The sequence below is a fragment of the Polyodon spathula genome, chromosome 6 (assembly GCF_017654505.1).
Source record: "Polyodon spathula isolate WHYD16114869_AA chromosome 6, ASM1765450v1, whole genome shotgun sequence".
NCBI lineage: Eukaryota > Metazoa > Chordata > Actinopteri > Acipenseriformes > Polyodontidae > Polyodon > Polyodon spathula.
The window spans coordinates 31,766,434-31,794,052 of NC_054539.1; the positions used below are offsets into that span (position 1 = coordinate 31,766,434).

The 27,619-nt window shown below is 38.6% G+C and overlaps 1 protein-coding gene across 1 annotated transcript in view; it reads left to right on the forward strand.

Moving 5' to 3' along the window:
* The window catches only part of coq8aa (coenzyme Q8A, genome duplicate a), an 87,115-nt gene that overhangs the window by 50,215 nt on the left and 9,281 nt on the right, over positions 1-27,619 (forward strand). The window contains exons 7-12 of the mRNA XM_041252743.1: positions 11,142-11,227; positions 11,454-11,594; positions 11,885-11,966; positions 17,275-17,368; positions 24,447-24,588; positions 25,833-25,940. Coding sequence (XP_041108677.1) covers positions 11,142-11,227; positions 11,454-11,594; positions 11,885-11,966; positions 17,275-17,368; positions 24,447-24,588; positions 25,833-25,940 — 653 coding nt within the window. The remainder of the gene's footprint in view (positions 1-11,141; positions 11,228-11,453; positions 11,595-11,884; positions 11,967-17,274; positions 17,369-24,446; positions 24,589-25,832; positions 25,941-27,619) is intronic.

Here is a 27,619-nt window from a genome sequence, read left to right on the forward strand (position 1 = left end):
AAGTTTTAAACTTGCAGAACGTACATTTTAAGTAAGAGTGTGATTCTGTAGCAAGATGTCTCATTGATTGCTTTGAGTATATAGAGATATAGGTAGCTGACAAACAGGTTTTATTTATTTATATATTTGTTTATGCCTTTATAAAGAACAAAAACAAAAATATTTTAGTAACTGTAAAATGCTGGTTTGATTTTTCTGGAAATGCAATACAGTATATTGTGTGTGTAGATGTTGATAGCTTTGGATGCAAACTTCTGTTCCTAAAACTAGAGTTTATCCACATTTAATGATTAAAAAAAAGCAATACAAACATTTAATACAGACGAGGTTCTCGGACGTTCTGTACGCTCGCATGGTTTGTCAGGACTCTCAGGTTTGCAGTTGTCTGCGTCCTCTGGACACTCATCACTTTGTCTGGCATGGATGTATTGATTTGTTTTTAAACATGCAGGTAATAAAGCTGTGTTGTATGATGTGCAAGATTCAGCATGTTGGGGAGCTCTTCCATTGTTGTAAATGCTACAATTTTATTTTTATGGTTTGCTTATTTTTCATTTAAAACTAAACAGTTCTCTATGCAAAGTATACTACAGTCCACTCTTGGTTTCTGTTGTTAACCCTTTGCGGTCCTATGTCGGACCAGGTCTCCCATTTTCGGTGGTTTTCGAAAGTACCGACTCTCTTCTTAGGCCCTTTTTTTTACCTCCGTCTTGACTCGTTATGTACATAGGGAAGTGGTGCCTGTACATGTAGTTTTTTACTCACATACGGCAGTGCCGTTTAAACCTGTTTTACTGTGAATAAAATGTATTTTAAAGAGTGCGTGTAAGATAAACAGCTCATGTGAAAATAAATTAGACCTGACGCGTCTGAATAAATGAACACAAAAGGTTAATATAAGTGGTGAAGGAAATATTTATACATTATACTTTTTTTTTTTTTTTTTTTTTAAATTAAAAGCGTGTCCAAACATGCATGGAATGTTCCAGGTTTCAGTTGAACAAAGCTTGCCTCTGAAAATAATAGACATTTTGAAATAATTCAGCCAAGACTTGCTCCTGGCTTGCATGCTTGCAGCATACCTTTTTGCCTCAGTGGTTGTGACACCCACATTTATTATAATAATACTTTCCCTACAAAAAGGGCTGGATCAGCCAGCCTGTGGCATTGCAAAATCTTAGAAACATTTTTTATGCTGATATCATACATCCTTCACCAAGTATGAACAAGGCACGTTGCAGCCGCTGATAAAGTACATGATGATATATGCATGTGGAATGGAATCTCATAGCCCAGTGTGATGAATCGACGCTCGGGGGTCGTCCATCAGTGGGAGGTTCAGCTCCAAGTTTAATGTAAGGCCACAAACACATTCAAGGAATTCAACGTGCAGCATTTATTTATCTCATGAGTTATACAGCTTGGTTTCCTTCTATAGCAGTGTCAATCCTATACATATTGTTGTTATTATTAGGCTTCCAAAGCTGGCTTGGGAAGCCTATTGTTATTGTGAAGATTTTTTTTGTCGTTTTTCCTAAAAACTTTAAACTGTTCCTGTTCACACACAGTGTAACCAATCAACATTCAACTTGGCAGGTATCATCCCATGTAGGTTACAGTTCAAATTGCGCTGCTACATCAACCAAGATGGCGGCCTGACGCATTTGTCCTGAAACATTGCATGTCTTCAACAACGAAACCCGCTTCAAGTTGCGAAGTATAAGTTGCAGCGATACATTTTAATATCAAAATGGTTGCCAGCAAATACACTGAAATGCACCCCAAACATCAGACTGCTTCTGTTTGAAACCATTTAACCAACTCTGAACTTGGCAGGCATCATCCTGGGGACAATGGAATCCAAATAGGGAAAAATTGTGTTCTTTTGTAAAACAATATGGCCGCCAGAACTACATTTTGTTCTTAAATTTAGAACTGCTTCAGTTGAAAAACAGTTTATTTGGTTAACTCCAATTGACTTTTTCAAAAATGGTGTTTGTGCATAAACCAATATGGCCACCTGACACTTTTTTTTTTTTTAAAACCTTTCAAAATCTTCGGTCAAATGTAAAACTAGCTTAACTCCTTACAGTGCACATAGGGTTATGGTTACTATATAACACATTTAGGAACCCATATATGCTGTATTCAAAAATTACCTTGATCATGACCTTTGACCTCTCTTTAATGTTAAATGTAAAATTAGCTTATTACTCCTTACAGTGTGTAGAGAGGGTCATGGTTATAAAGCATCATGAGAGAATGAACTATTGCAGTATTCTGAATTGAAACTGCTCCATAAAACTGATCTGTTGCTGACACTTGTGCTGCAATGCTACAGCTTGCCAAAATTTCCAGCTGGTACTGAGCTTCGAAGCCGTAAAATTGCCTGCCAGTTCTAGTTGTTGTTGTTTATTATTATTATTATTATTATTATTTATTATTATTATTATTATTATTATTTATTTATTAGCAGGCACCCTTATGGTCGTGCTGAATCTCAAGTTGTTACAATGTTTAAATAGTCTTATGTTTCTTAGTATAATGTTTTTTAGTGTGTTAAAAAACACACTTGCTTTTGTAATATATATATATATATATACTATATTATATAATATATACTATATATGTACACATAACCCTACCTCCATTTTCTCGCCCAAAGGAGTAGTCAGGGGTTTGTTTTTCACAAAGTGTTTACTATTGTGTCATGTCACTGTAATTAATTAATTTTTGACTGATAAAACCAATATATTCTTGACAAACCGTTGAACCGGTACTACAGTCTTACTACCCGTGCTGACCCAGTACACTCTGTCACCCACACCATTCACCTCCTGACAGGCATGTATACAGAGATCAGATTGAAAAAAAACCAAACAGAATAGATGGCAGACTTCTGCACAGCAATTGAATGTGAGGGATAATTACGCCTTGGTAGCATCAAGAGAAAAAAAACAAAAACAAAAAAAACCAAAACACAACATTCGCAACAAGGCTAGCAAGTTTAACATACTACAAGAGTGTTAGTAAAATATTTATTCCAAACTGATTACAGTACCTTGGAATGTAAGCTAGATAAACTAGACACGAGTTTACGAAAAATAAACTCTGCTGCAGCATCATGCATTGCATCTTGTTAATACTGTACCACCTAACCTTCACTATCCGTCAAACACACATTGTGGAAATCCTGGCCTAAAACATAATCATAATGATAATAATAATAATAATAATAATAATAATAATATGTTTATTTACTTACCACAAATTGCATACTCGCTAGCTGATCATTACTCCCAAACTGCTTTTAACATCACTGATCATTTATTTCTTTATTCATTAACGCTACTGAATAATGTTAAGTATTGATTATGTAATAGTTCATTTTGAAACTCCCAGCAGCGCAAACTATATACAGTAAGTGTTTTTCAGTGTGCACACTTTATTTACAGGCTGTTTGCCAGGAATATAAGTCTGTTGTCCTGGATACAAGGGTGTTTTTTTTGTTGTTTGTTTTGTTTTTGCACTGTGAATACACAGAGGAGCGTAAATCAGAGTAAATCAGATACTAGTTAACACGAGCAGGAAAAGAAGAGCACGCCCACTGCTTCTCTGTGGCAGAAATACAGTAAATAGCAAGGCGTTCAGCGCAGTTTCGTTGACAAACTTAAATAATGTTGTTAACTATGCGCATTACAAAAATGTAATTATTGAATCGATTATCCAGTATTTATATAAGAATATAAGAAAGTTTACAAATGAGAGGAGACTATTCGGCCTATCTTGCTCGTTTGGTTGTTAGTAGCTTATTGATCCCAGAATCTCATCAAGCAGCTTCTTGAAGGATCCCAGGGTGTCAGCTTCAACAACATTACTGGGGAGTTGATTCCAGACCCTCACGATTCTCTGTGTAAAAAAATGTCTCATATTTTCTGTTCTGAATGCCCCTTTGTCTAATCTCCATTTGTGACCCCTGGTCCTTTTTTCTTTTTTCAGGTCGAAAAAGTCCCTTTGGTCGACATTGTCAATACCTTTTAGAATTTTGAATGCATGTATATAATGAGGAGTGGTAGTACACACCGATGATTGTACCCATATTTGGAGAAAAAAACATCTGCTCTGCTTCCAGCCACGTTTACAGAGTATGTGACTGTCGTTTTCTACGATTATCGAATAATTAAAAAATGTTAACGATACGATTATCACGAATATTCGTAATCACGATATATCGTACGATATCGTACGTCGTCGCCAGAGCCCCAGAGAGGGAGCCCGGCGTCGCCAGAGCCCCAGAGAGCGTCGCCAGAGCCCCAGAGAGGGAGCCCGGCGTCGCCAGAGCCCCAGAGAGGGAGCCCGGCGTCGCCAGAGCCCCAGAGAGGGAGCCCGGCGTCGCCAGAGCCCCAGAGAGGGAGCCCGGCGTCGCCAGAGCCCCAGAGAGGGAGCCCGGCGTCGCCAGAGCCCCAGAGAGGGAGCCCGGCGTCGCCAGAGCCCCAGAGAGGGAGCCCGGCGTCGCCAGAGCCCCAGAGAGAGAGCCCGGCGTCGCCAGAGCCCCAGAGAAGGAGCCCTGGAGAGAAAGCCCAGCACTGCCGCCCTAGTGAGTGTCCCACGCCATGGCTGCAGCACCCAGCCCTCGCCAAACAGCAGCCGGGTTCCGAGGTTGCTGCTGGGGCTGTGCTAGCTAGCCTCTACCCCGCTGTGTGGATGGGGGCTGCAGTCCCAGGAAGCCCGGACCTAGAACTGGCATGTGGGGTCTGGCATTGGTGGCTGCCCTGGAGCCCCGTAATGCGGCCCAGCCCCTCAATTGGTCGTCACATTGCGTCGCCCTTAAACATGCCCCCAGGACCTGTCCATTGCTGTCCTCCGCCCTTGCAACCACACGCCTGGAAGCATTTGAGTTGGGGGCAGTGTAATGGCGGGTCAATTTGGGGACGCTGGGGATGGGGGGTGCGGGTGCGTTAGTGTATTGCTGTTAGTAGAAGCACGTTTTGTGTCTAGGCAGTGCTGGTGCGCTGCCTGGGGTGTCACGTGCACAGTGCAACTGCATGCAGATGGGGTCTGTGTTGGCTGCACTGTGATTTGTGCTCGGTAAAGACAAGGCCAGACACCACTCCCCTAATTACCGCTATGGATTTTGAGCATCTGCTGGAAAGTGAGGCATTGTCCCCTGACGGCGCGATCGGATTGGTGCGTAAAGTCTGGTTTGATCTTCAACTTAATCTGGTATGACTTGGATGCTAGGGTGTCCGACAACTAGCAAAAACATCTGTTGAGATCTGAATGGATGAAAACGGACTTGAATATGTGTACTTTGCATATAAAGAGGACACAAACTCACCTGAAGATACAGCTTTAGCATCTATGGCAGCTGCTCCCCTTACTTCCTCTGTGCCATTTGAAACTCTGCTCATCATCAGGGTGTGCTCAGTCCTCTAGTTTCTTTGAATGCAGAAATTCACAATAAACGGAGACGTGCAATTTATTTTTTAGTAAGCGAACAATAAATTACATTACATTTGGGACTATATTTCACTGCGGATGTATACACAATAAAAATTTCTGGTTTTGTGTTAATTTAAAATGTGTTTTAGTTATTTAAATTATTTTTCATCAACCAAATGAGTTAGCCGTGTTAGAAGCGGTATAAACCACTTCGGGCTGTGTGGTTCCGATGTTATATAACACTTCTGGGGTGGTTAAAGGCTCTCAACTCACGCCTCTGGCCTTATCACCACCCCATGTGTGGTATATATCATGGGAACCGCATGGCCCGTCATGCTTTATGTCTTGTAGATAGATAGATAGATAGATAGATATAAGGCAGGATTTGAGCACTAATTAGTCATACTTTCACTCCAACTACATAACCACTACTCTACACAGATTAACATCTTAACCCTTTCAACAGACTAGGCTACTATTTACATTTATCCTATCCAAACAGGAATACATTGCCTCAATATAAGTTGAACAATTTTACTATTCCCATAATATGTGTGTGTGTGTGTGTGTGTGTGTTATAAAGTAAGGCACAATAAAAGAGAATCAAACGCATGAAAAACACAAGCCAAGTTAGTAGAAACAATTGGGGCAACCTTCACCCTCACCGCTTTGACAGTTGTGCCTGTTTGCTTTGTGCTGGGCAAGGTTGCCCCGGTGGTTTCTTGAAACTTGGCTTGTGTTTTTGATATCTCTACTTTAAATGGCTGGGCACTTTTGATAACTTGCTGTTTTTTTCATATTTCCAGTGTGTTTTTGTTTTAGGTAAATATACACGTTGAGAGAGGTCTTTTTAAAGTTTTAAAAAATGAGTGCCATTCCTTTCGTCACATTTGATCTTTTCAGAGGCATGACAATAGACAAATGGCTAGAATAACAAGATGCAAAACCTCAGTTGAAAAAAAAAAAAAACAAGAGACACAAAGATTTAACAAGTCAACAACTTAATTAAATCGAAGAATTGGGCAAGTGGCAAGTGGTCTGTTACGATAATTCTTTGCTTCAGTGCATAATTCAGCTGGTCAAGAGTACTCAATTTTGTTGTGTTAGCCTCTGCTTGTTTCAGTTGCTCTGTATCTTTGTATTAGCTTCTCCAGAATTTAAAATGTTAAGAAATCTAAAGTATTGCATATTTAGTGTAATAATTCAGGTTAGAAGTATAAAATGAATAGGATGGAAATAGGGATGGAGGACTTTGAAAAGGATCTTAGGGTTATAATGGAGTCTCGCCATTGTCGTCAGACAAAATGTGTGGAATACAAGTCTAGAGGGTATGCCGAGATAGTGAGTATGGGAAGAGAAACATTTGAGTACCTGACTGAACAATTGCGTCCGGTATATAGTCATGTGGGATGTTGACGACACCCACTGTAGTGCTTCAGTGCCAGCATAGCCTTTCACACAGGAGTTGAGACAGTTCAGTGCCATCTCTGAACCACCTCTCGAATGCATAAAATATGATGGCTCTGTGACGGTATAGGAAATTCACTCAGACCAAAATCAGTGCCAGTTCTGAACCGGTATAATTCGTCTGTGTGAAAGGGGTACAAGTTTGGTATAAACTGCAAATCTAACAATCTTGCAATATGTATCTTGGACCAAGTCATTTATATAAACAAGGAACAGTAAGCAGGGTTTTCAATTAGTTTTGAAGCATGTGGCACTTGCAAGGTAGTAGGGAGCACCAATGCCATTTAGGTGCATTGGCACATTTTTGCATGGTTTAAGCGTGTGCTCCACTAGTGGTCTGCTTGTAGTGTCTGACAAATTACTCCATCAGTGCCATGAAGGAGTTTTATTTCGGCACTACTCACAGCAAGGCAAAATCAACAAGAAATGTACTGTTGGAGCATCAAGGCCCCTGCAAAACAAGACAAATAACTGGTATTTGCTAAGAAAATTTATGAATACTCTGATGTAAAATATTCTCTTTCACTCAACTTAAATATACCTCTACTGCTTTAAATCACACACGTTATACAGAATAGTGTGCATGACTTTGGAACCACCCCACTAAAAATGACCTTTTGGAATCTATAAACAAACTGGAATCTAACATCTGCATTCTAAAAAAGTTGAGTGCACAGATAGCTGAACTATGGAAGAGTGCAGTAAACATCCATATGTAATCAACAATGGTTTACATATTGTCTTTCTATTTTAATTTATTAACGTTTGATACTGAAGCTATTCATAAATCACTTAGTATTCCGCAATTTAGTGACATACTGTAATGGGTAACTTGACGACCTATTATTATTATTTATTTAGCTGCTGCCTTTATCCAAGGTGATTGTGGCAAAGTGCTCGCCCCTGTGTGTATTTTGTGTTGTATGTTGTGTGTTAATGTTGGTGTATAGTCATTGGTACACGGGATATAAATGGGTCTGTGTAACACAAGTGTTTAAAATGTATACTTGTATTTAGGCATGAGGATTGCACAGCACTTCACGTGCAAGTAAAATGTAATATGTGAGCACAGGGAATTGCACTTTATTAATTCACGTGCAGTTGTACAGCGACTCCAATAGAATGATTGATTAGAGGTTGAGTCTCGGTACAGCTGCATAAAAGCAGCTTTTTTTCACATACTTGGGGTGGTGTGTTCAGTGAGTGGAGAACGGGATAGGAGACGGAGGTAATAATTGCGATAATAATAATAGAAGTAAAATATCTGCTCACCGTGTTTTGTTTAGTGTTAGTCCGTTTTGTTTGTCTCTTTGTTTTGGCTGCCAGTGCCATGTCCTGTTTTGTAATAATAATAATAAACCGTGCAGCAGCGCCTCCATTTATCATTCCATCTCGCAGTACTGTGTGTTTCTTCTGGTCTGACGTCCCCACTACAGCTGTCTTTGTCACAGTGATCTATTTATTTATTTATTGATTTATTATTGATTTATTTTGCTTGTCTCAAATAACTCATGCAATAAATAGATAAACACATTAAATAAATAAACTTTGGTGATTGTGGTAAAATACTGGCTTACGGTATTAATGATCAGTAGGGATATTTTTAACACAAAGTGCAGTATGGACGTATTATATTCTGACATTCGTGGTTCATTAAAATGTTGTTATTTTGGATATAAATAAACTTCTATTTAATGAGCGCTCAATAATACACATTTTATAAAATAATTTAATTAAGCACTGCATTCCGAGTAAATTCCAGTTTTTGACCTGTAATGATTGACACCATATGATTTGCAAAACCTGCATTTTGATGATCTGTACCTCCAACATGCAAGAAAAAAAACTCAACACCGACCGCGTATTTAATTTTCAGTAAAATAACAAATTGAAAACATAACTAACAAAGGAGTTTCTTAATTTAAGGTACATGTCACTGTTTGTCAAGATTTGTAATAATACTTAAAGTAAAAATAATGCACTACCAACATTACCAACAATAAAATTGCTTTTCATAATAGATAAACTTGAACATATGTTACATTGCCTATTGATACCTAGTACTGTATGGGAGTCACCCAAATTTATTTTAAAAGTTTGGCGCGGTGTCTCTCTAAACTCTTTTCTTCCTTCTTCTCAGATTTCCCTCTCCCATTCATCTTCTGCCGTCGGCTGACAAGGACTCAGTTGATATCCCATCATGCCTTTTTTAAAGGAGTACAGCCTCTGTACATGACATTACCAACCCCCTTTTTTTGGTACAATACCCGAAAATAATCATAATGTTTATTTAATAAAATCAGCTGGCACAAATATTGTTTTAGACGGTGAATTGTGCCAGTCGCCAGCTTATCTTGAAAACTCTGGTAAGGGTCGAAGTACAGACCCTTGTGGTCACCACTAAGTACATCCAGGGCTGCCAGCTACTTTTATAAAAACCCGCCTACTTCTTCCTGACAAACCCAATCAGGAACGTATGTTGTGACATCAGTCACCTTTTTCAACAGTCAATGATGTTCCGCATTGTAAACAAATGGCAATTACACTATTTGCAATTGTACTTTATAAAAATAAGTGTTTTCTGTACTAAATGACTATTTAAGCAGGTAAAACCCTTATGAACAAATTCTCATTTACAAGAAGAATTTTATTATTGTTATTACAGTATACCTTTTATATCACGGTCTGGTCACGCCAGTAACGCCTTATAATTGTGCTTTTAATCTGCTTGCATGTACTGCTATGTTGACTAGATGGCTCCATGTTCACCATTACAGTTACAGACATTTCAAATTTTACAGACTTCCATCACCCCAATGCGTTTAAAAGTACAGGTTTGTTACCTCAATGCACTGTAAAACTTGAACTGTCTCAGCCTGTCTGAGTGAATATGAAGCCATCTGGTCACCCTGTTATTGAAACACACTTAAATTTGTTTAAAGGCACTTTTACGTTGTTGTAATAAATAACGTGTAGATAAACTGGCCAAAGGCAAATGAATACACTGCAAGTTCAGTCTCCCATATTTAGACCAAGACCACAAACAGACCGCAGAGACAGTATCGTCGAAACAGGCAAAACAAAACCTACACCCGCCTGTCTGTCATTATGGACAAAATGACAAACTGGTTGTAGCTCCTGATACTAATAGTTTAATTGTAATTATAGGATAAATTAAAGACAGTATGCAACTGGCATATGCTAGTATTAAGGTAGTTGCGGATGAACAGCCAGCTACTGTCTGATGTAAGGTGTGTGTGTGGTGGTGGTATGGGTCGTGCTCCAAATTCTCACCCTTAAAGACTGTTTACCATTCCCAGGAAGGATTGCATTTTTTTCACGCCTGAAAACAGACAACACTCCTACATTATTCTATCCCACAAAACGGAATGAGTAACTGCCCAGTTGGCACCTCTCAGAATGACTCTCTGCTTTCTGTTTTTAACCATTCTAAATCCAATTACATGTCCTCCCCTGTATTCCTATCTTTCATGTGGGATCTTTTTAAAGGCTTTTTGAAAGTAAGATAAATTGTTTCAGAAACATTGCCATCAACATTACCTGTAACATTCTCAAAAAAGTCAAGTAGGTTGTCCATGCTGGCTATCCCCTATAATAGTGTTGCTGTCTTTAAGATTGCCTCTTAATACTGCCTTATGGAAGTTCAACTAATAGGTCTTTACCCTTTTTAAATAATGGCACAACATTTGCAAGCTTCCAGTTTTCAGGGACCTCACCTGTTTCTATATAACTATTCATGATAGTAGCCAGTGGTCTACTTATTTCTATTTCCTTAAGCACCCTTGGGTAAATCTCCAGTAGCTTATTTAATACCTCCACTTCACTGATGCTGAAATCTTTAAGGCCAAACGGGCGACACTGATGCCATATTATTTGTGTCCTCTCTGGTGAAAACATTAAAAAGATAATGTGTTTAATACATTAGATATTTTCCTGTCCTCATAAACCTTGTTAGTGTATTCATCCCTTAATACCTTAATATCCTCTTTTTAAAGATTGTTTAGCGTCCCTGGCAATATTTATTTATAGATATCTTTTGGCCTTTTTGACATCCATTTTTAACTGTTTTAATGTTTATTCTGAATCATTTTTGTATGCAACGACTGCTTGATTGCACTATTGAAGGCTATATCTAGGAAACTGCTTTCAGAATGTGAACAAAATAACAATCTTCACAATCTGCATGCTCTCTTTTTGTTTGTCCTAAATAGATGATGCTTTTATCAATCCCCAGCTGGCGAAGATCTTTGAACGTGTTCGGCAGAGTGCAGATTTCATGCCAACCAAGCAGATGATGGTAAAGAGAAATTGTTTTTTGTTTAAGATAACTATTGTACAGTAAGTACTGGATCACTGTACAACAGAATGTAAAGAATGTGGACTCCTACACCTTTCTATTTATTTTGTCCAATACTTGCACATTGAGTTATTTTCATTAAATTCACAACATTTACAGGTTTGTTTAATTTTTTTTAAGGGATAGCAAATTAATATAGTGATGTGCACCATTTATCCAAACACAGAAAGCTTTGAATAATGACCTTGGTCCCAACTGGAGAGACAACGTGGAGTACTTTGAAGAGAGGCCATTTGCAGCTGCATCTATAGGTCAGGTTCACCTGGCAAAGCTTAAAGATGGGAGAGAGGTTGCTATGAAGATTCAGGTGACAATTATTCCTGTTTTGTTAAAATTATAACTAATGTCAACATTACTGCTGCAATGTCTCATTTAAAATTGCAGTATTCCACAATGATTGTTTTATAAAATGGCTCATAATTATATAAAAAATATCAAGTTAAAGTAATGCAAGAAGCAGGAGTCTACAGACTAAGCAATTGTTGCGTAATTGCAATGTAATGGCCAACGTAACTTTAGCTGAATGATTTCTGTACTTTGTATCCTCCTCTAATTTGTGTTTTAAATGCCCTAATGTATATCTCTCTCCATTTCTAGTATCCTGGAGTGGCTCAAAGCATCAGTAGTGATGTAAATAATCTAATGACAGTTCTTAGCATGAGTAATGCATTGCCTGAAGGTAAGGACCGGAAGACACATATATATATATATATATATATATATATATATATATATATATATATATATATATATATATATATTATATATATATATATGTATGTTTTTTTACATGTCTTATAAAATTACATGTCTTTACAGTAACCGTAGTAACAAAATGTTTCGTAATCGCACGATCATTTACGTATCCTGAAAATTATTTAATGTCCTGAGCTCACGAAAAATTTCTGTATGATTCAATGTAAAAAAAAAAAAAAAAAAAAAGATACCCGGTCTTTTGGGTAATGATACTTTTAAAAAAAAAATTACAAATATTAATGCTTTAAGTGCATGATACATATTTAAATACTATATAGTACACATACATTTAATTCCTTCAGATCTGTAGACTTCTGTAACCTTTATAAGTACTGTAAATGTAGAAATAATAAAAAATATCTCGGTTTGAGTACAGTTATTAATGATAAATGTACTTCATGCTGCGGGATTCTTTGTGACATCTATTGGCCACATTCTGGTGTTTTAAAACATGGCATCCAAGCAAAGGAGCTTATTTTCATACATTAGGCTACGTTAAAGTAAGTATGTTTGTAAATTATTCATTTAAAGTTTCATTTAAAGCATGGTTAATATAGATGTTTGTAAAAAAAATTTGTAAAAAATTATTTCCTATCAGTTTAGCTTATACTATAATGCGTTAATCTGATTAGTATGAGAACGACATTACCAGCACACTTACTTAATGTGCTCCTTAAATATTTTTTATTTAACCCACGAAATAGATCAAAGTTTTGTAAGTGTGATGTTCTTCTCATACTGATTTAATTTTGTACTTTGCGCCTTAAGCATTTTGGAGTGAGTATGCTTTTTCTTTGTTAATCTACTTCATTAAAATGTACACCGCTCACAATACTTTAATTATTTGTTGATTTCTATTGAAATAAAGGCTACTTATTTGATATTTTTGGTAAGACAGCATATCTGTTCAATCACGGTTCTTATTATTTATGAATGTCATGTTTTCACTGATATTCATAAATATTAATAATTCGGGTTGTATTCGAAGGTTCATCCAGATGCCATTCAGGCACGTGTGGTGTTTTTTTTTTTTTTTTTTTTTTTTTCTTCTTCTGTTAATAGAAATCGTTTGACAGTGTGAATACTGTGAATCACACATTAAATGTCTCACATGCAAAAGTCAGTCTTTTCATTTGTGTAATGCGTATTACTTTAACAAAAGTTGTTGTATTAAAATCCACTACCAAATCGTTATATGTAGCAACTCTCTATGGCGCTGCTGTCATGTATGAAGCAGGGTATATTATGCCAAAGCACTGGGGCTCGTAAGCTGTATTGAAAGAAATGTCTCAAAACACCTCTGTTGTTTGGGATTTTTTTTTGATAAAAAATATTATTATTGTTGTTGTTGTTGTTGTAGTAATAATACTAGTAGTAAAATGTGATGTGGCCAGTCTGCTGCAGTTTGTGCTGCTGCAATGCAAGCTTGCTTGCAAGCAGCATCAATTAAGCATAAATCAACGTGTAATTTTATTTAATTATAAAAACATGGTTACTGTTGTGTATAATATATTTTTATACTACATGTGAATGTTTTTATTTCATTTATTGATTACCTGTAAAATAGTAGGATTTTCAATCAAATGTAAACTATGGTGAAGTCACCAGTTAATTATGCAAATTAGTACCATTGAAGGTTCGAACCTTCCTTCGGTAATGTCTTCCGAACCTTCGAAGGTCAAAATGTAACCTTCGTTGCAGCCCTAATGTGTGTGTGTGTGTGTCTGTGTGTGTGTATATATATATAATGTGTGTGTGTGTGTACACAGTGCCTATAGAAGGTATATACTCCTCTTTTAAAATGTTCACCTATTGTTGCCTTATAGCCTGGAATTAAAATGCATTACTTTTTTTTTTTTTTCATTTATCTACACATCCTACCACCACAACTTCCACATGAAAAAAATATTCTAGAAATTTGTGAAAATTAATTAAAAATAAAAACTGAAATAGCTTGGTTGGATAATTGTCGATCCCCTTGTAATAACAATCCTGAAATAGCTCAGGTGTAACCAATCGCCTCAAAATTACACACCAAGTTAAATGGCCGCCACCTGTGTTTAATTGTAGTGATTCACATGATTTCAGCAGTTCCTGTAGGTTCCCTCTGCTGGGTAGTGCATTTCAAAGCAAAGACTCAACCACAAGCACCAAGGTGCTTTCAAAAGAACTCCAGGAAAAAGTTGTTGAAAGGCACAGATCAGGGGATGGGTATAAAAAAATATTGAATGCCTTGAATATACCTTGAGCATGGTCAAGACGATTATTAAGAATCAGGCCTTCCCTCCAAACTGGACCGGATCCCCTGGACCGGATCCCCTGGGCCGGGTGAGATCCTCCCAGTAATGCTCAAATAAATGAAAGAAGTTATTTACAAACCACTAACCAAGATCATACAAAAGTCTCTTGACACAGGGGTTGTACTGACAGACTGGAAAATTGCAAATGTAATACCGATCCACAAAAAGGGAAACAAAACTGAACCAGATAACTACAGACCAGTAAGCCTCACTTCTATTATATGCAAACTTATGGAAACTATAATATGATCCAAAATGGAAAATTACCTATATGGTAACAGGGTCCTGGGAGACAGTCAACATGGTTTTAGGAAAGGGAGATCGTGCCTAACTAACTTGCTTGATTTTTTTGAGGATGCAACATCGATAATGGATGACATGGTTTATTTAGATTTCCAGAAAGCTTTTAACGAAGTCCCGCACAAAAGATTAATTCTCAAACTGAACGCAGTTGGGATTCAAGGAAACACATGTACATGGATTAGGGAGTGGTTAACATGTAGAAAACAGAAAGTACTGATTAGAGGAAAAACCTCAGAATGGAGTGTGGTAACCAGTGGTGTACCACAGGGATCAGTATTAGGTCCTCTGCTATTCCTAATCTACATTAATGATTTAGATTCTGGTATAGTAAGCAAACTTGTTAAATTTGCAGATGACACAAAAGTAAGAGGAGTGGCAAACACTGTTGCAGCAGCAAAGGTCATTCAAAATGATCTAGACAAGATTCAGAACTGGGCAGACACATGGCAAATGACATTTAATAGAGACAAGTGTAAGGTACTGCACGCAGGATATAAAAATGTGCATTGTAAATATCATATGGGAGATACTGAAATTTAAGAAGGAATCTATGAAAAAGACCCATGAGTTTTTGTTGACTCAGAAATGTCTTCACCTAGACTGTGGGGAAGCTATAAAAAAAATGCTCAGATATATTGTGAAAAGTGTTGAATTTAAATCAAGGGAACTAATGTTAAAACTGTACAATGCATTAATAAGACCTCATCTTGAATATTGTGTTCAGAAAGAGTGCAAAGAAGAGCAACCAGAATTATTCTGGGTTTAAAAGGCATGACATTTGCAGACAGGCTAAAAGAATTAAATCTGTTCAGTCTTGAACAAAGAAGACTACGCAGCGACCTGATTCAAGCATTCAGAGTTCTAAAAGGAATTGAGAATGTCGACCCAAGGGACTTTTTCGACCTGAAAAAAGAAACAAGGACCAGGGGTCAGAAGTGGAGCTTAGACAAAGGGGCATTCAAAACAGAAAATAGGAGGCACTTTTTTACACAGAGAATTGTGAGGGTCTGGAATCAACTCCCCAGTAATGTTGTTGAATCCGACGCCCTGGGATCCTTCAAGAAGCTGCTTGATGAGATTCTAGGATCAATAAGATACTAACAATCAAACAAGCAAGATAGGCCGAATGGCCTCCTCTCGTTTGTAAACTTATGTTCTAACTGGATGACGGAGCAAGAAGTAGACTGATCAGAGAGGCTAACAAGAGGCCAATGGCAACATTGCAAGAGCTACAGATTTTTATGGCCAAGACTGGTCAACGTATGCATGTGACAACAATATCCCAAGCACTCCACAAATCTGGCCTGCATTTTACTCAAGAAAGCCCGTCTTGAATCCCGTTTTGAAGTATGCAAAAAAAAAAAAAAAAAAAAACACTTGGGAGATTCTGTAGCTATGTGGCAAAGTTTTGTGGTCTGATGAAACTAAAATTGAACTTTTTGGCATAAATGCAAAGTGTTATGTTTGGCGCAAACCCAACTCAGCACATCACCCAAAGAACACCATCCCTACTGTGAAGCATGGTGGTGACAGAATCATGTTATGGGGATGTTTCTCATTGACACATGTCAGGACTGAAATGAAAATAAATGCAGCAAAGTACAGAGAAGTTCTTGAGGAAAATCTGCTGCCCTCTGCAAGAAAGCTGAAACTGAGACGGAAGTTCACCCAAAGCATGACAACCACCCAAAGCATAGAACCAAAGCTACACTGGAGTGGCTAAGGAACAAAAAGGTAAATAAATGTCTTTGAGTGGCCTAGTCAGAGCCCCGACCTAAATCCAATCAAAAATTTGTGGCATGACTTGAAGGTTGCTGTCCGTCAGCGCTCTCCAAGGAACTTGACAGAGCTTGAACAGTTTTGTAAAGAAGAATGGTCAAGTACTGCCAAATCTAGGTGTGCAAAGTTGGTAGAAACCTATCCCAACAGAGTCACAGCTGTAATTGCTGCCAAAGGTGCTTCCACCAAGTATTATTATTATGGAGACTTATCCAATTATGATCTTTCAGGTTTGTATTCTTAATATTTCATTTTTTCTCAATAAAAACTTTTTTTCCTTAACAGTGTGGAGTATGGTGTGTAGATAATTGGGAAAAAAAATCCTCATTTAAATACATGAAATGCTGAGGCACTGACACAACAAAATGTGACAAAAGTTCAAGGGGGTGTAGACTTTCTATACACTGTATAGAACACAGGTAGTATCTGTGGAATTACAGTACACCCAGTAAAGATTATTTCAAATCTGAGGACTTGCAGTATAGTGTTGCTGTGCTACAGATACACTTTGTAGGCTTTCTGAAAATGCTGATAATTTTGGACGGCTCCTAACACAAACATGAAGTGTTTATTAGGAGAAAACTGGGCCTTCAAAAGATACACAAGCATGGATTACTTTTATTTATTTATTTATTAATTGTTTATTAGCAGAGCAAAGCATTGTATGATCTATGCTTCCAGACCTAATGTATTCACATACTATTTTTCGTTTGTAAATCTGATATTCTATGTACCTGTACCCCCCCCCCCCCCCTTTTTGTAGAGTTGTTTAAAACAGTTGGTTGAATTCGCAAGTCCATCCAGATGTTTCAGAAGAGTTTCCTTCTGCTTTTATGCTTTTATTTCTAGGTCTGTTCCCTGAGCACTTGATTGAGGTTATGAGCCGCGAGCTAGCCCTTGAGTGTGATTACGAAAGGGAGGCTGAATGTGCCAGGAAGTTCAAGTGAGTAATAATAATGGGGGCAGGGGGTGGGGGAGATGTGTACTGTACATGCAGAATGGTGCTGGTTTATTATACAATGGAGGTGGGAGGAACGACCTCTCTAGTTGTCATGAAAGTGGCATAGGACTTTCAGAGTAACATGTTGTTTTCTGTTTAGCAAAATTCTTATATTTTAATGTTTTATTGAATATTTAGTTTTATTAACACTGGACTTGAAGGCACACATTTTATTATACTGTAAGTACAATGTGTCTGGAAAGACCACTGAAACAAAACTTCCATTGCCTCACTTTTGTCATGGTACCTGAGGAATGATACATTTTTTTAAATTCTTTTTATAAAAAAACATTATACCATTTTGCTGCTATACAGACAACATGGGATACAGCGAAGATAAGAAGTCGCACATCCTGAGATTATTAAAACCTAAAAGCACTGTTCGTTCTTGCCAATGGAAAAAGTGAAATCCTTTTCTTTGATGCTGTGGATTTTTAGGGTGAATGATTAGCTTGTAGGATAACGTTATCATAACCCAGGACAGGATTATCATAACCCTGGTTCCCTGAAATAGAAATGTAACCATTACCTAATGGGATATAATCTCTTATAGCTTGAATTACGGGAGCACGTATATCAAAGCTGCTCCTTGAAGAGCCCTGTATGCATCAGATGTCATCTCTGTCCCCAGGAGATACACGACCGACGCATGAGACTCAACACCATTTTCTTTTCAGACCTGCTGTGTTGGAGTGAATGCAGTGACCTTGAAGGGTAATGATTGCATTTCTGTTTCAGGGAACCAGAGTTATGATAACAACCTAACGTTCCCTTTCAAGTGCGAAGTGTAGCCATTACCTGATGGGATCGAATACCCAAGTCGTCGGAAGTGAAGGACTTGCAGCACCAGCAGATGTACTGAAAAGGAAGAAAAACTGCCTTTAGCATTTTGGACGAGGACTGATAAAGGTCCATGGCATATAGTCCACAGTAGAGTAAAAGGAGAACCCTCATGCAGTGTATCTGCTGCAAGGTTACACTGAGTAACCTCAGCATTTATCCAGAAGTCCAAAAAGGGCGTATGGCTAACTACCCCAGGACTTGGTGGAACAATAGTAAAAAAATGTGTTAAAGAACAGAATGAGTGGCTGCTCTTAACATTCTGGTTCCAAAACCAGGGTTCTGCTGATTGTATGACATTTAGTCAGTAGAACCTGGTAAAAATGTGAGGCGTGGCCCATACTGCAGCATTGTAAATGTCTGCAACAGATGCACCCTAGAGTAACGCCTAAGATGTTGCAAGGCCTCTTATGGAGTGACCAGTGACGGATCGAAATTAACACCTGCCCACCCACCAAACACAGGTTAATTTGGTCTGTGGCAGGTAAATTTCACATACTTATACGCCACAGTGGCGGGTACGTATTTGTACACTTAACACTTTGAATGCCAGCGGCTCTGTGCCAGTGGTGTGAATTTGCGACAGACCGCTGTACCTTTTAAACTGAAGCTGCTGGCTAACAACAGAAAAAGTCACCACATTTTCTGCTTTTGATTGGTCTATATATGCTGTCATTCAAGTGTGTGTTTTTTTTTTTTTTTTTTTTTTTTTTTTAGCAAGTCACATATGAAAGTGATGTTGGTGACAACCAAACAAAATAGAGAAGGAGGCAGTACTTGCTAAACGTTCTGTCCACCACTGAGGAGCTGTCAGCAGCCCTTGGGGCTGCACCCTTGCTGCTCCAATTGACTCAGAGCCCCTTGCAGGAAGTCCCCTGTGCTCAGGCTCCTGCACCGACACCTCATAGTTGCTCCCCGTCTCCGCAAGCGAGAAGAGTGAAGCGCCTAAGGCAGGCGAGAGACATCATGGACCTCAAGGTGCAGATGGCCCAGGTCTCCCATGGGAGCCCAGGCCGAGCCGGAATCACAGGCGATTTGATGGCAGAGGAGGACATGCTGTCTATAGTGGCCTCCTGGGATGAGGGCTCCTTCCCCACGAAGATGGAGTAGAGAGAGGAATTGACGCTGTCGACCGAGGCGGAACCTAGCTCCGAGGTTGCCTCGGAGGCTAGTTTGCCACCATTGTCCAGCTCCATGTCAGCATTGATCGGACGTGTTGCAACCTTTTTGCAGGTCTCCTGGGTGACACTGCTGGATCACCCCTGGCATCGGGCACTGGGCAGGTTCCAATTATGGGTCTGGCCTCTGAACGGGATGGTTGAACAGCCCTAGGGCTATCAGAGGTGGTTGTCGGTACTTTGCAGAGCACTAGGGCCTACTCCACTAGGTCGCTGTTTGCCTATAAGTGGAAGTATTTTCAGAATTGGTGTCGGACTAGAAGTCATGACCCAGTTTCTTGCCCCATGCCAGTTGTCTTTCAGTTTCTGCAGGAACTGCTCGATGCTGATAGGTCACCTTCTACCTTGAAGGTGTATTTAGCGGCTATCTCTGCGTGCCATTCCCCCATAAATTTGGTATCTTCTGGTGCACATTTCTTAGCAACCCATTTCCTGAAAGATGCTTGGTGGTACAATATGGAGCCTTGATGTTGTACTGGAGGCTCTCACAGAGGCCCTGCTTGAGCCCATACAGTCCATAGAGTTCAATCATCTGTCTGTGAAGACTCTTGGCTATCACTTCTGCAGAGTGGGTCAGTGAGCTACAGGCGCTGTCTGTGCACAGCTCCTGTATGCAGATTTGGAAAGATGGCAGCAGGGTGTCATTGCGTACAAACCCTGTTTTCCACCCTAAGGTGATCACAGCCTTCCACATGAACCAATCTGTGGAACTGGAGTCTTTCCATCCCCCTGCGTTTTCTTCAGAGGATGATAGGAGATTGAACTTCCTCTGCCCAGTGCAGGTGCTGAGATGTTACATGTATAGAACAAGAGCTTTGCGTCATTCTGACCAGCTGTTTGTTTGTCACGGTTTATGTACCCTAGGACAGCCCCTCTTTGGCGTAATGACAGTGCTGGCTTACCGCCACCTGGGAGAGTAGCTCCACACTCCACTAGAGGGTTGGCTAAATCTTGGGCCCTCATCAGAGGGGCCTCACTGTCCCATATATTTACGGCGGCTAGCTGGGCTACGCTGCATACATTCTCCAGGTTCTAGCACTTGAATGTGTTAGATTGCCTTGAATAGGTACGGGGGTTCTTGAGATTGCACCCACTCACTGCTAACCGCTAAGGGTTAATTGTTTCTGATTTGTCCTTCGTAAGCTGCCATTCCTTCTCCCTCGCGAGGCTCTGTATACATTTCCCATATATAATGTTTTGGTGGTCGTCTTCAAATTGAAAGGGAATGTTAGGTTATGTACCGTAACCCTGGTTCCCTGAAAGAGAAGACGACCACCAGCCAGCGAGGTCTCATCGGTCGCCCTCACGGCTTCGATGCAAAAAGAACATGGCTTCCGTGGTTTGACTTTTTAATCCCTCTGTAGGCGGGACAGAGTGTGTCACCCCAGGAAGGGGCCTATCGGCAGCTGTGGTATAGAGAGCTCAGAAAATACCTACCAATACAGGGATATCCCATAAGTAATGTTTTGGTGGTCGTCTTCTCCGTCAGGGAACCAGGGTTATGGTAACTAAGCTAATGTTAGTTTCTGATATGTACTTAATTAAATCTAAAAGGATTTTTATAAACAGCTTCTGTTAATAAGACAGTATAAATATTATCTTATGTCATTCTTTTTAGATGTACATCGCTGTTAATGAGAACTTGTAAATGCTTACTGCTAAAAACAATAATGCTTACTGCTAAATTAGTGAAGTAATGTTTACATGTTTTTTTTTTTCTGACTTGATTTACAATAAAGTTAAATATGTAAATATGTGTGGATATACACTACTGGTCAAAAATTTGAGTACACTTGCTGGAAACTAGGTTTTTTCATAAATGACAATGTTTTACGATGTATTCGTTTCTGTAAATACTTGAAAATGAAAACAAATGTTACAATATACAAAACAAAACATAAACAGTATCAAAGCAACGTTCAAGAAAATTGAAAATTGTCTCTAAATCTTGGATTCCTCAAAATAGCTACCGTTAGCCTTAATAACAGCATTTGGTTAACAAATTTCAGCAGGATATCACCCAACATGTCTTCTCAGCTCTTCTGCAGCAATTCCCAGAGATGTAGGGCACTTGTGGGTAGCTTTGCTTTGACTCTTCTGTCCAGTTCGTCCCATACAAGTTCTATGGGATTGAGGTCTGGAGACTGGGCAGGCCAGGTCATTAGATTGAGTTGTCCTTCACTTTCCTTCTTCGCCAGATAGTTCTTGCACAACTTTGAGATGGGTTTTGGGTCATTATCTTGCTGAAGAGTGAAGGACTGCCCGACTAGCCGTAATCCTGATGGAATGGCATGCCTCTGAATTATGCTTTGATAGCCATGCTGGTTGAGCTTGCCATGGACTTGGTAAAGATCACCAACTCTGTCACCAGCAAAGCAACCCCAGACCATGACACTGCCTCCTCCATGCTTGACAGTGGGAACCACACATGCAGAACTCATGCGCTCACCCTGTCTGCGTCTTACAAATACTCAGTGGTTGGACCCAAATATTTCAAATTTTGACTCATCGGTCCGTATGACCGACTTCCACTCCTCAAACATCCAGTTTCTGTGTTTTTGGCCCAGGCACTCTTGACAGTGGTTTCTTTGCAGCAATTCCAGGCCAGCTTCACGTAATCTCCTATGAACAGTTGATGTTGAAACATCTGTACTTCTAGTAGCATTTAGCTGAGCTGTAGTTCAGGGGCAGTTAATCGCTGGTTTCGCAGACTTAACTCGAATGAACTCGAATGACTCTGATTCTGAGGTCACCCTTGGCCTGCCTGACCTTGTTCGGTCCTCATGAGTGCCAGTTTCTTCAAATCGTTTGATAGTCTTTGCCACAGCAGTTACAGACACTTGCAAAGTTCTTGCGATTTGTCTTAAATGTTGACCTTCATTTCTTAAAGTAATTACAGTCTTTTTTCTTTGCTTAACTGAATGTATTTTGCCATTTTCTGCTCCCTTACATTCAGGAATGACAAACTTGTGCCTATGCTACCTGTATTTATAGTAATCATGGACCCTCACCTGTTAACAATAATTGGTGCCAAAAGGTTAATTAGGTAACATGCTAGTTAACTCAGAGAACATCTAACAAAGACACTTTTATACTTAGGCCAGTGTTCTAACACCGTGTTATACACATTTCAGACTTTTAACTGACTTGGGCTTCAGACTGAAATCCCCTTGCTTTGGGTGACCATTTCATTGAAATTGACAAGATTTACATTATCATTTAAAAATGTAATTTTTGAATGCAATTCACTTATGATTATCAGCTTATAAAAATCACGTATTATATAATAAAATATTAAGTGTTTATAGACAAGTTTGTACAGTTAAAAGCATAGATAATCATGAAAAACCTGGTTTCAAGCAGGTGTACTCAAACTTTTGACTGGTACTGTATATTTTGCTGGATAACCGATCAAGAAAATAACTTAGTATGTTTTAAGAGGCCTGATCTAGGCACTGTCTGGGTGGTACAATGCACCTTCCATTTCTTGATGATTGAGTAGACTGTGCTCACAGGGATATTCAGAGACTTCTATATTTTTTTGTACCCTTCAACTGATCTGTGCTTTTCAATGACTTTATCCCTGACTTGCTTTGAAATCTCCTTGGTCTTCATGGGTGAGTCTTTGCTTGAAATTCACTACCTGACCAAAGAACCTCAGAGACAGGTGTTTTTATTCTGAAATCACGAGAGTCACTAATATTGCACACAGACAATTAATTGTGTGGCTTGTTAAGGTCATTTTGTGCACCTGAGTTAATTTAGGTTTGCCACAGCAAATGGTTTGAATACTTATGCAATCATGACTTTCCCCCATTTTTATTTCATATTAATTATCTATTTACTTCTCTCTTTTTTTGTTTTTGCTTTGAATGTGTGGAGTACGTTGTGTATATAACACATATTAATTCCTACTTCAAAGTGTCATGACTGCAAGCTTTAAAGCAACAAAATGTGAAAACTGAAAGGGTCTGAATACTTTTGCAAGGCACTGTGATAATATCTCTTCAGCCAAAGAATCGGCCACAGTAATTTAAGAGCAACGTTACTATTATGTAAAACAGTATGTAGCGTGAGCTTTGTACTAAAGCAGGCTCAGCTGTTGAACAAAGTTTATTTCTCAAACTGACTATTTAAAAAATGTGAAAGCAGAACACACAGAAATGCGTGCGGTCAGCTGGCTTGCATTCCCTTCCACTCTCCCCTGCTCAGGCCATGATGTACAACAATCTTCAAACTTAATTATTTCTATCTACAGCCACAAACACAAGTGCAATACTTTGTAGTGCTTTAGGGGCAAAAAAACGGTGTAATTAACCCTTTCAAGGACTTGGGTAACCCGGTTCCTAGAGGCCTTGAACCGACTCTCAATTCTTCTACCCGATGTCATGCTTAATAATTATAGTACTGAATAATAGTTTATATAAATAATATGAAGTGCTGAATCCCGAGGAAGGGGCAGGGAGAGCTGCCAGCTTCGCACACGGCAGAAGGCCGTGGAGGCGTCTTAATCAGAATCTAAGCGAAAAAGAATTATCACTTTAAAAAGTTAAATTATTTCAAAATATTTAATGATAGAAAAAAGTGAATTAATCAACTTATCTCCGTAGTTATTACTTAAAGTTAGTGCTCACCCCTTCCTCAGGCAAGGCTGACAGAGAAAATGGCACTGAGCCTTATTCATTACTCTTATTCTCCTGGGAGCGGAGGTGACATCTGACGCATACAGGGCTCTTAAAGGAGAAGCTTTGATATAAGTGCACGGGTAATTTGGGCTACAAGTCACATTAAGTAATGGTCACATTTCGTACTTAAAACGGAAATGATTGAATAGTCCCTTATGACAAAATTGCAAAGATAATTGTAACTGCATAAACAGCACAGACCCACATTGCAAAATGATAATCTGAGTGTGTAATTCAGCTGCTTTTGGCAGAATTTGAGTGCAACAGTCTGGTAGAATTTGGATAGCATGGACTTAATGTTGGCTTGTGTCTTGTCAGGGAGTTGATGACGGATCACCCTTTCTTCTATGTGCCGGCAGTCATCGATGAGATGAGCAGTCGGCACATCCTCACCACAGAATTGGTACCCGGGTTCCCACTGGACAAGGCTGAGGATCTCAGTCAGGATCTCAAGAATGAGGTTAAGATGATTTTATTATTATTATTATTATTATTATTATTATTATTATTATTATTATTATTATTATTATTAATAATAATAATTTTATCCAAGGCAACACAAAGACTATTGTGTGTGAACTGTGCATCAGCTGCAGAGTCACTTAAAACAACAGCTCACCCAAAAGATTACTGTTGATTTTTATGTTTTTTTTTTTTTTTTCTAGCCTTATTTTCTCCATCTGACCCTTTTCTTAAGTATCCCTGTGAGGGGCTCATGTAAGCCATATGAAACACTCATACCATCATCACAAAGTTAAATGCTTACAGGACAGGTCTGGAACTATTTATTAATTTTAAATTTCAGCAGAAATAAAATAAGAAAAAAATTGTAATGCAGTCATTTTTATACCTGCATCTTAGATGTTGGTAGGGATTAAAAAAACTGTGCTATACATTTATCATTTATCCAAATCCTGGAAACTTCTTACATTTTAGTTACACACACCGTATTTAGAGCAGATTTAAAATACCAGGTGGATTCTAGCTATTGACTTTAAAAATACCTACATTTCAAACACAATTCATCCCGATGTAACTTCATCTGCTACATTGCTTCACATTGTATCTACCACCAACACCAGATTCTCACCAGACTGCCACTTTCTGGCACGATCCCTTCCTCGAATGTATTAAAACATGTTCTAATGTTGTTTACAGCCTGCCTTATCTTTTGAGGAGTGAGTATGTACAGTAATTACTGCTGATAACGTTTTCACAGTATGCCTAGTCCTTTGTCAGTGCATAGTTGATGGGGATTTTGAGGAATGCTACTTTGCACTTGGGTGCAGAAGATACAAGAACCAAATATATTGACTTGGGATAGCATTACTTCAGTCTTGAGAAAGTAGGAATTGTACAGATGTATTTTGCTAGAACTGAATCTAGGAAAGAGGTTACAATGAGGAGTAAACAAGTCCCCTGGAGTTGGTATACCAGGGGTAGCATTCAACTACACAAGTACCTCATCAGTCTGTTAGCCTATGTTTGCCTCCAACAGATGTTTGCAAACTTGTTTACCTTTTTGTCTTCTTTTCTGATTACCCTGTGCTTGGGCATTTGTTGTGAGATTGTTCCACACAATGCTGAAGTTGATCATGAAACAACTCCTTTTTTCATGATACTGAGATTTTAATGTTTATTTTTTTATATATAATTGATGTGTCATATTTATGTTTGTCTTCTGTTTTGTTATCCTAACTCAAGATCTGTGAAAACATCCTGATACTTTGTTTGCGGGAGCTGTTTGAGTTCAGGTTCATGCAGACTGATCCTAACTGGTCTAACTTCTTCTATGATCCTCAGACACACAGGGTAGGTATTGCAACAGCAGCAGCTTCTTTCAAAACTGAAGTACAGTTCTAACCTTATATAACAGGGCTCTACATTTAGATTTTTAACTACTGGCCCCTTGGGTCACTGAGGTAGTGTTTTTACTGGCCCTGTGTGTGCGTGTGTGTTTATATATATATATATATATATATATATATATATATATATATATATTGTAGTCAAAAGTTTGCATACCCCAATGTAAATGTATAATTTCTAGAAAGTTCTCAAACAAAGAATTTTAGGAAAAATCCCAAGTCCTTGAAAGGGTTAATTACACCATTTTTGCCCCTAAAGCACTACAAAGTAATGCACTTGTGTTTGTGGCTGTAGATAGAAATAATTAAGTTTGAAGGTCGTTGTACGTCTTGGCCGTAGCAAGGCAGAAGGGAAGGGAATGCAAGCCAGCTGACCGCACGCATTTCTGTGTGTTCTGCTTTCACATTTTTTAAATGGTCAGTTTGAGAAATAAACTTTGTTCAACAGCTGACTCTGCTTTTGTACAAAGCTCACGCTACATACTGTTTTACATATAGTAACATTGCTTTTAAATTACTGTGGCTGATTGTTTGGCTGAATAGATATTATCATATATATATATATATATATATATATATATATATATATATATATATATATATGTATGTGTGTGTTTTATACACGCACACACACACTGGGTCCATTTAGAGGATCGTCCACACTTGGTATAGTTCAGTGTGTTTGGTGTGGTGTGAACAACAAAGTCTGCTTTGGAAATGACCCGTACAGAGTCCACCTAAAGAAGTCGTCTCAGTCCGTTTGGCAAACGTACCGATTCTGGTTTGCTTGCTAAACTTCAATGTGAACAACTATGAACTCGGCCCTTTGCATGTAGGAAATAAACTATACAAGGTAATCTGACTGGGAAGTAAAGGAACAGTGTACCTGGGAGTTGCATTGGGTTGCATTGAGTTACATTGAGCTGCATTGGAGTTACCAGACATCTTGGGAAAATTGATGGTCAGTTTGCAGCCTTCATTTTGTGTCCCAGTCAGAAAAAGGAAATTGTTCAATCAACCAGGTTTTGCTGTTGTATTGTATTTATTTCTTTCTTTCTTTTACTTTTTTTTTTTCAGCGTGCTCAGGAAGTTAATCGCAGAGTAATATATTCGGCTGTGTGTTAGCGCCATTCAAAAATAAAATAAACAATCTTAAGGATTCTTTGTTTAACCATTCTGATTATGCATCTACCATATGTTTTAAATGGTAATACTTGATCAGATTTTTTTAAATCTGGCTTTGTGTACATTTAACATGTTTTGACTAGATGACAGTATAAAGAAAATAATGAGTTATCATCTGCAATAAATTCACCCAATGTTTAATTTTTAAACCATTATTATGTTAATTTTATGTACTGTTATTTTTTTCTTCAGAGTTGCTACAGCGTCACTAAATTTAAAGAAAAAACAAAACCTCCCTGTTTTTCACTGTGGAAATCTGGTAGTTTTGCTCCCTATGCTTGCAGATAAATGTGAAGAGCAAGCACATTGATACATTGTTTCAAACTAAACGAACCAGACCAAGTCCGTTTGAAACAGACCCAGAATGCAGCCTTATATTCTTGCATGACGGTTTTTCATTTCCGTATGTTTCTAAAGTGTATGGCAGTGCTACTCAAC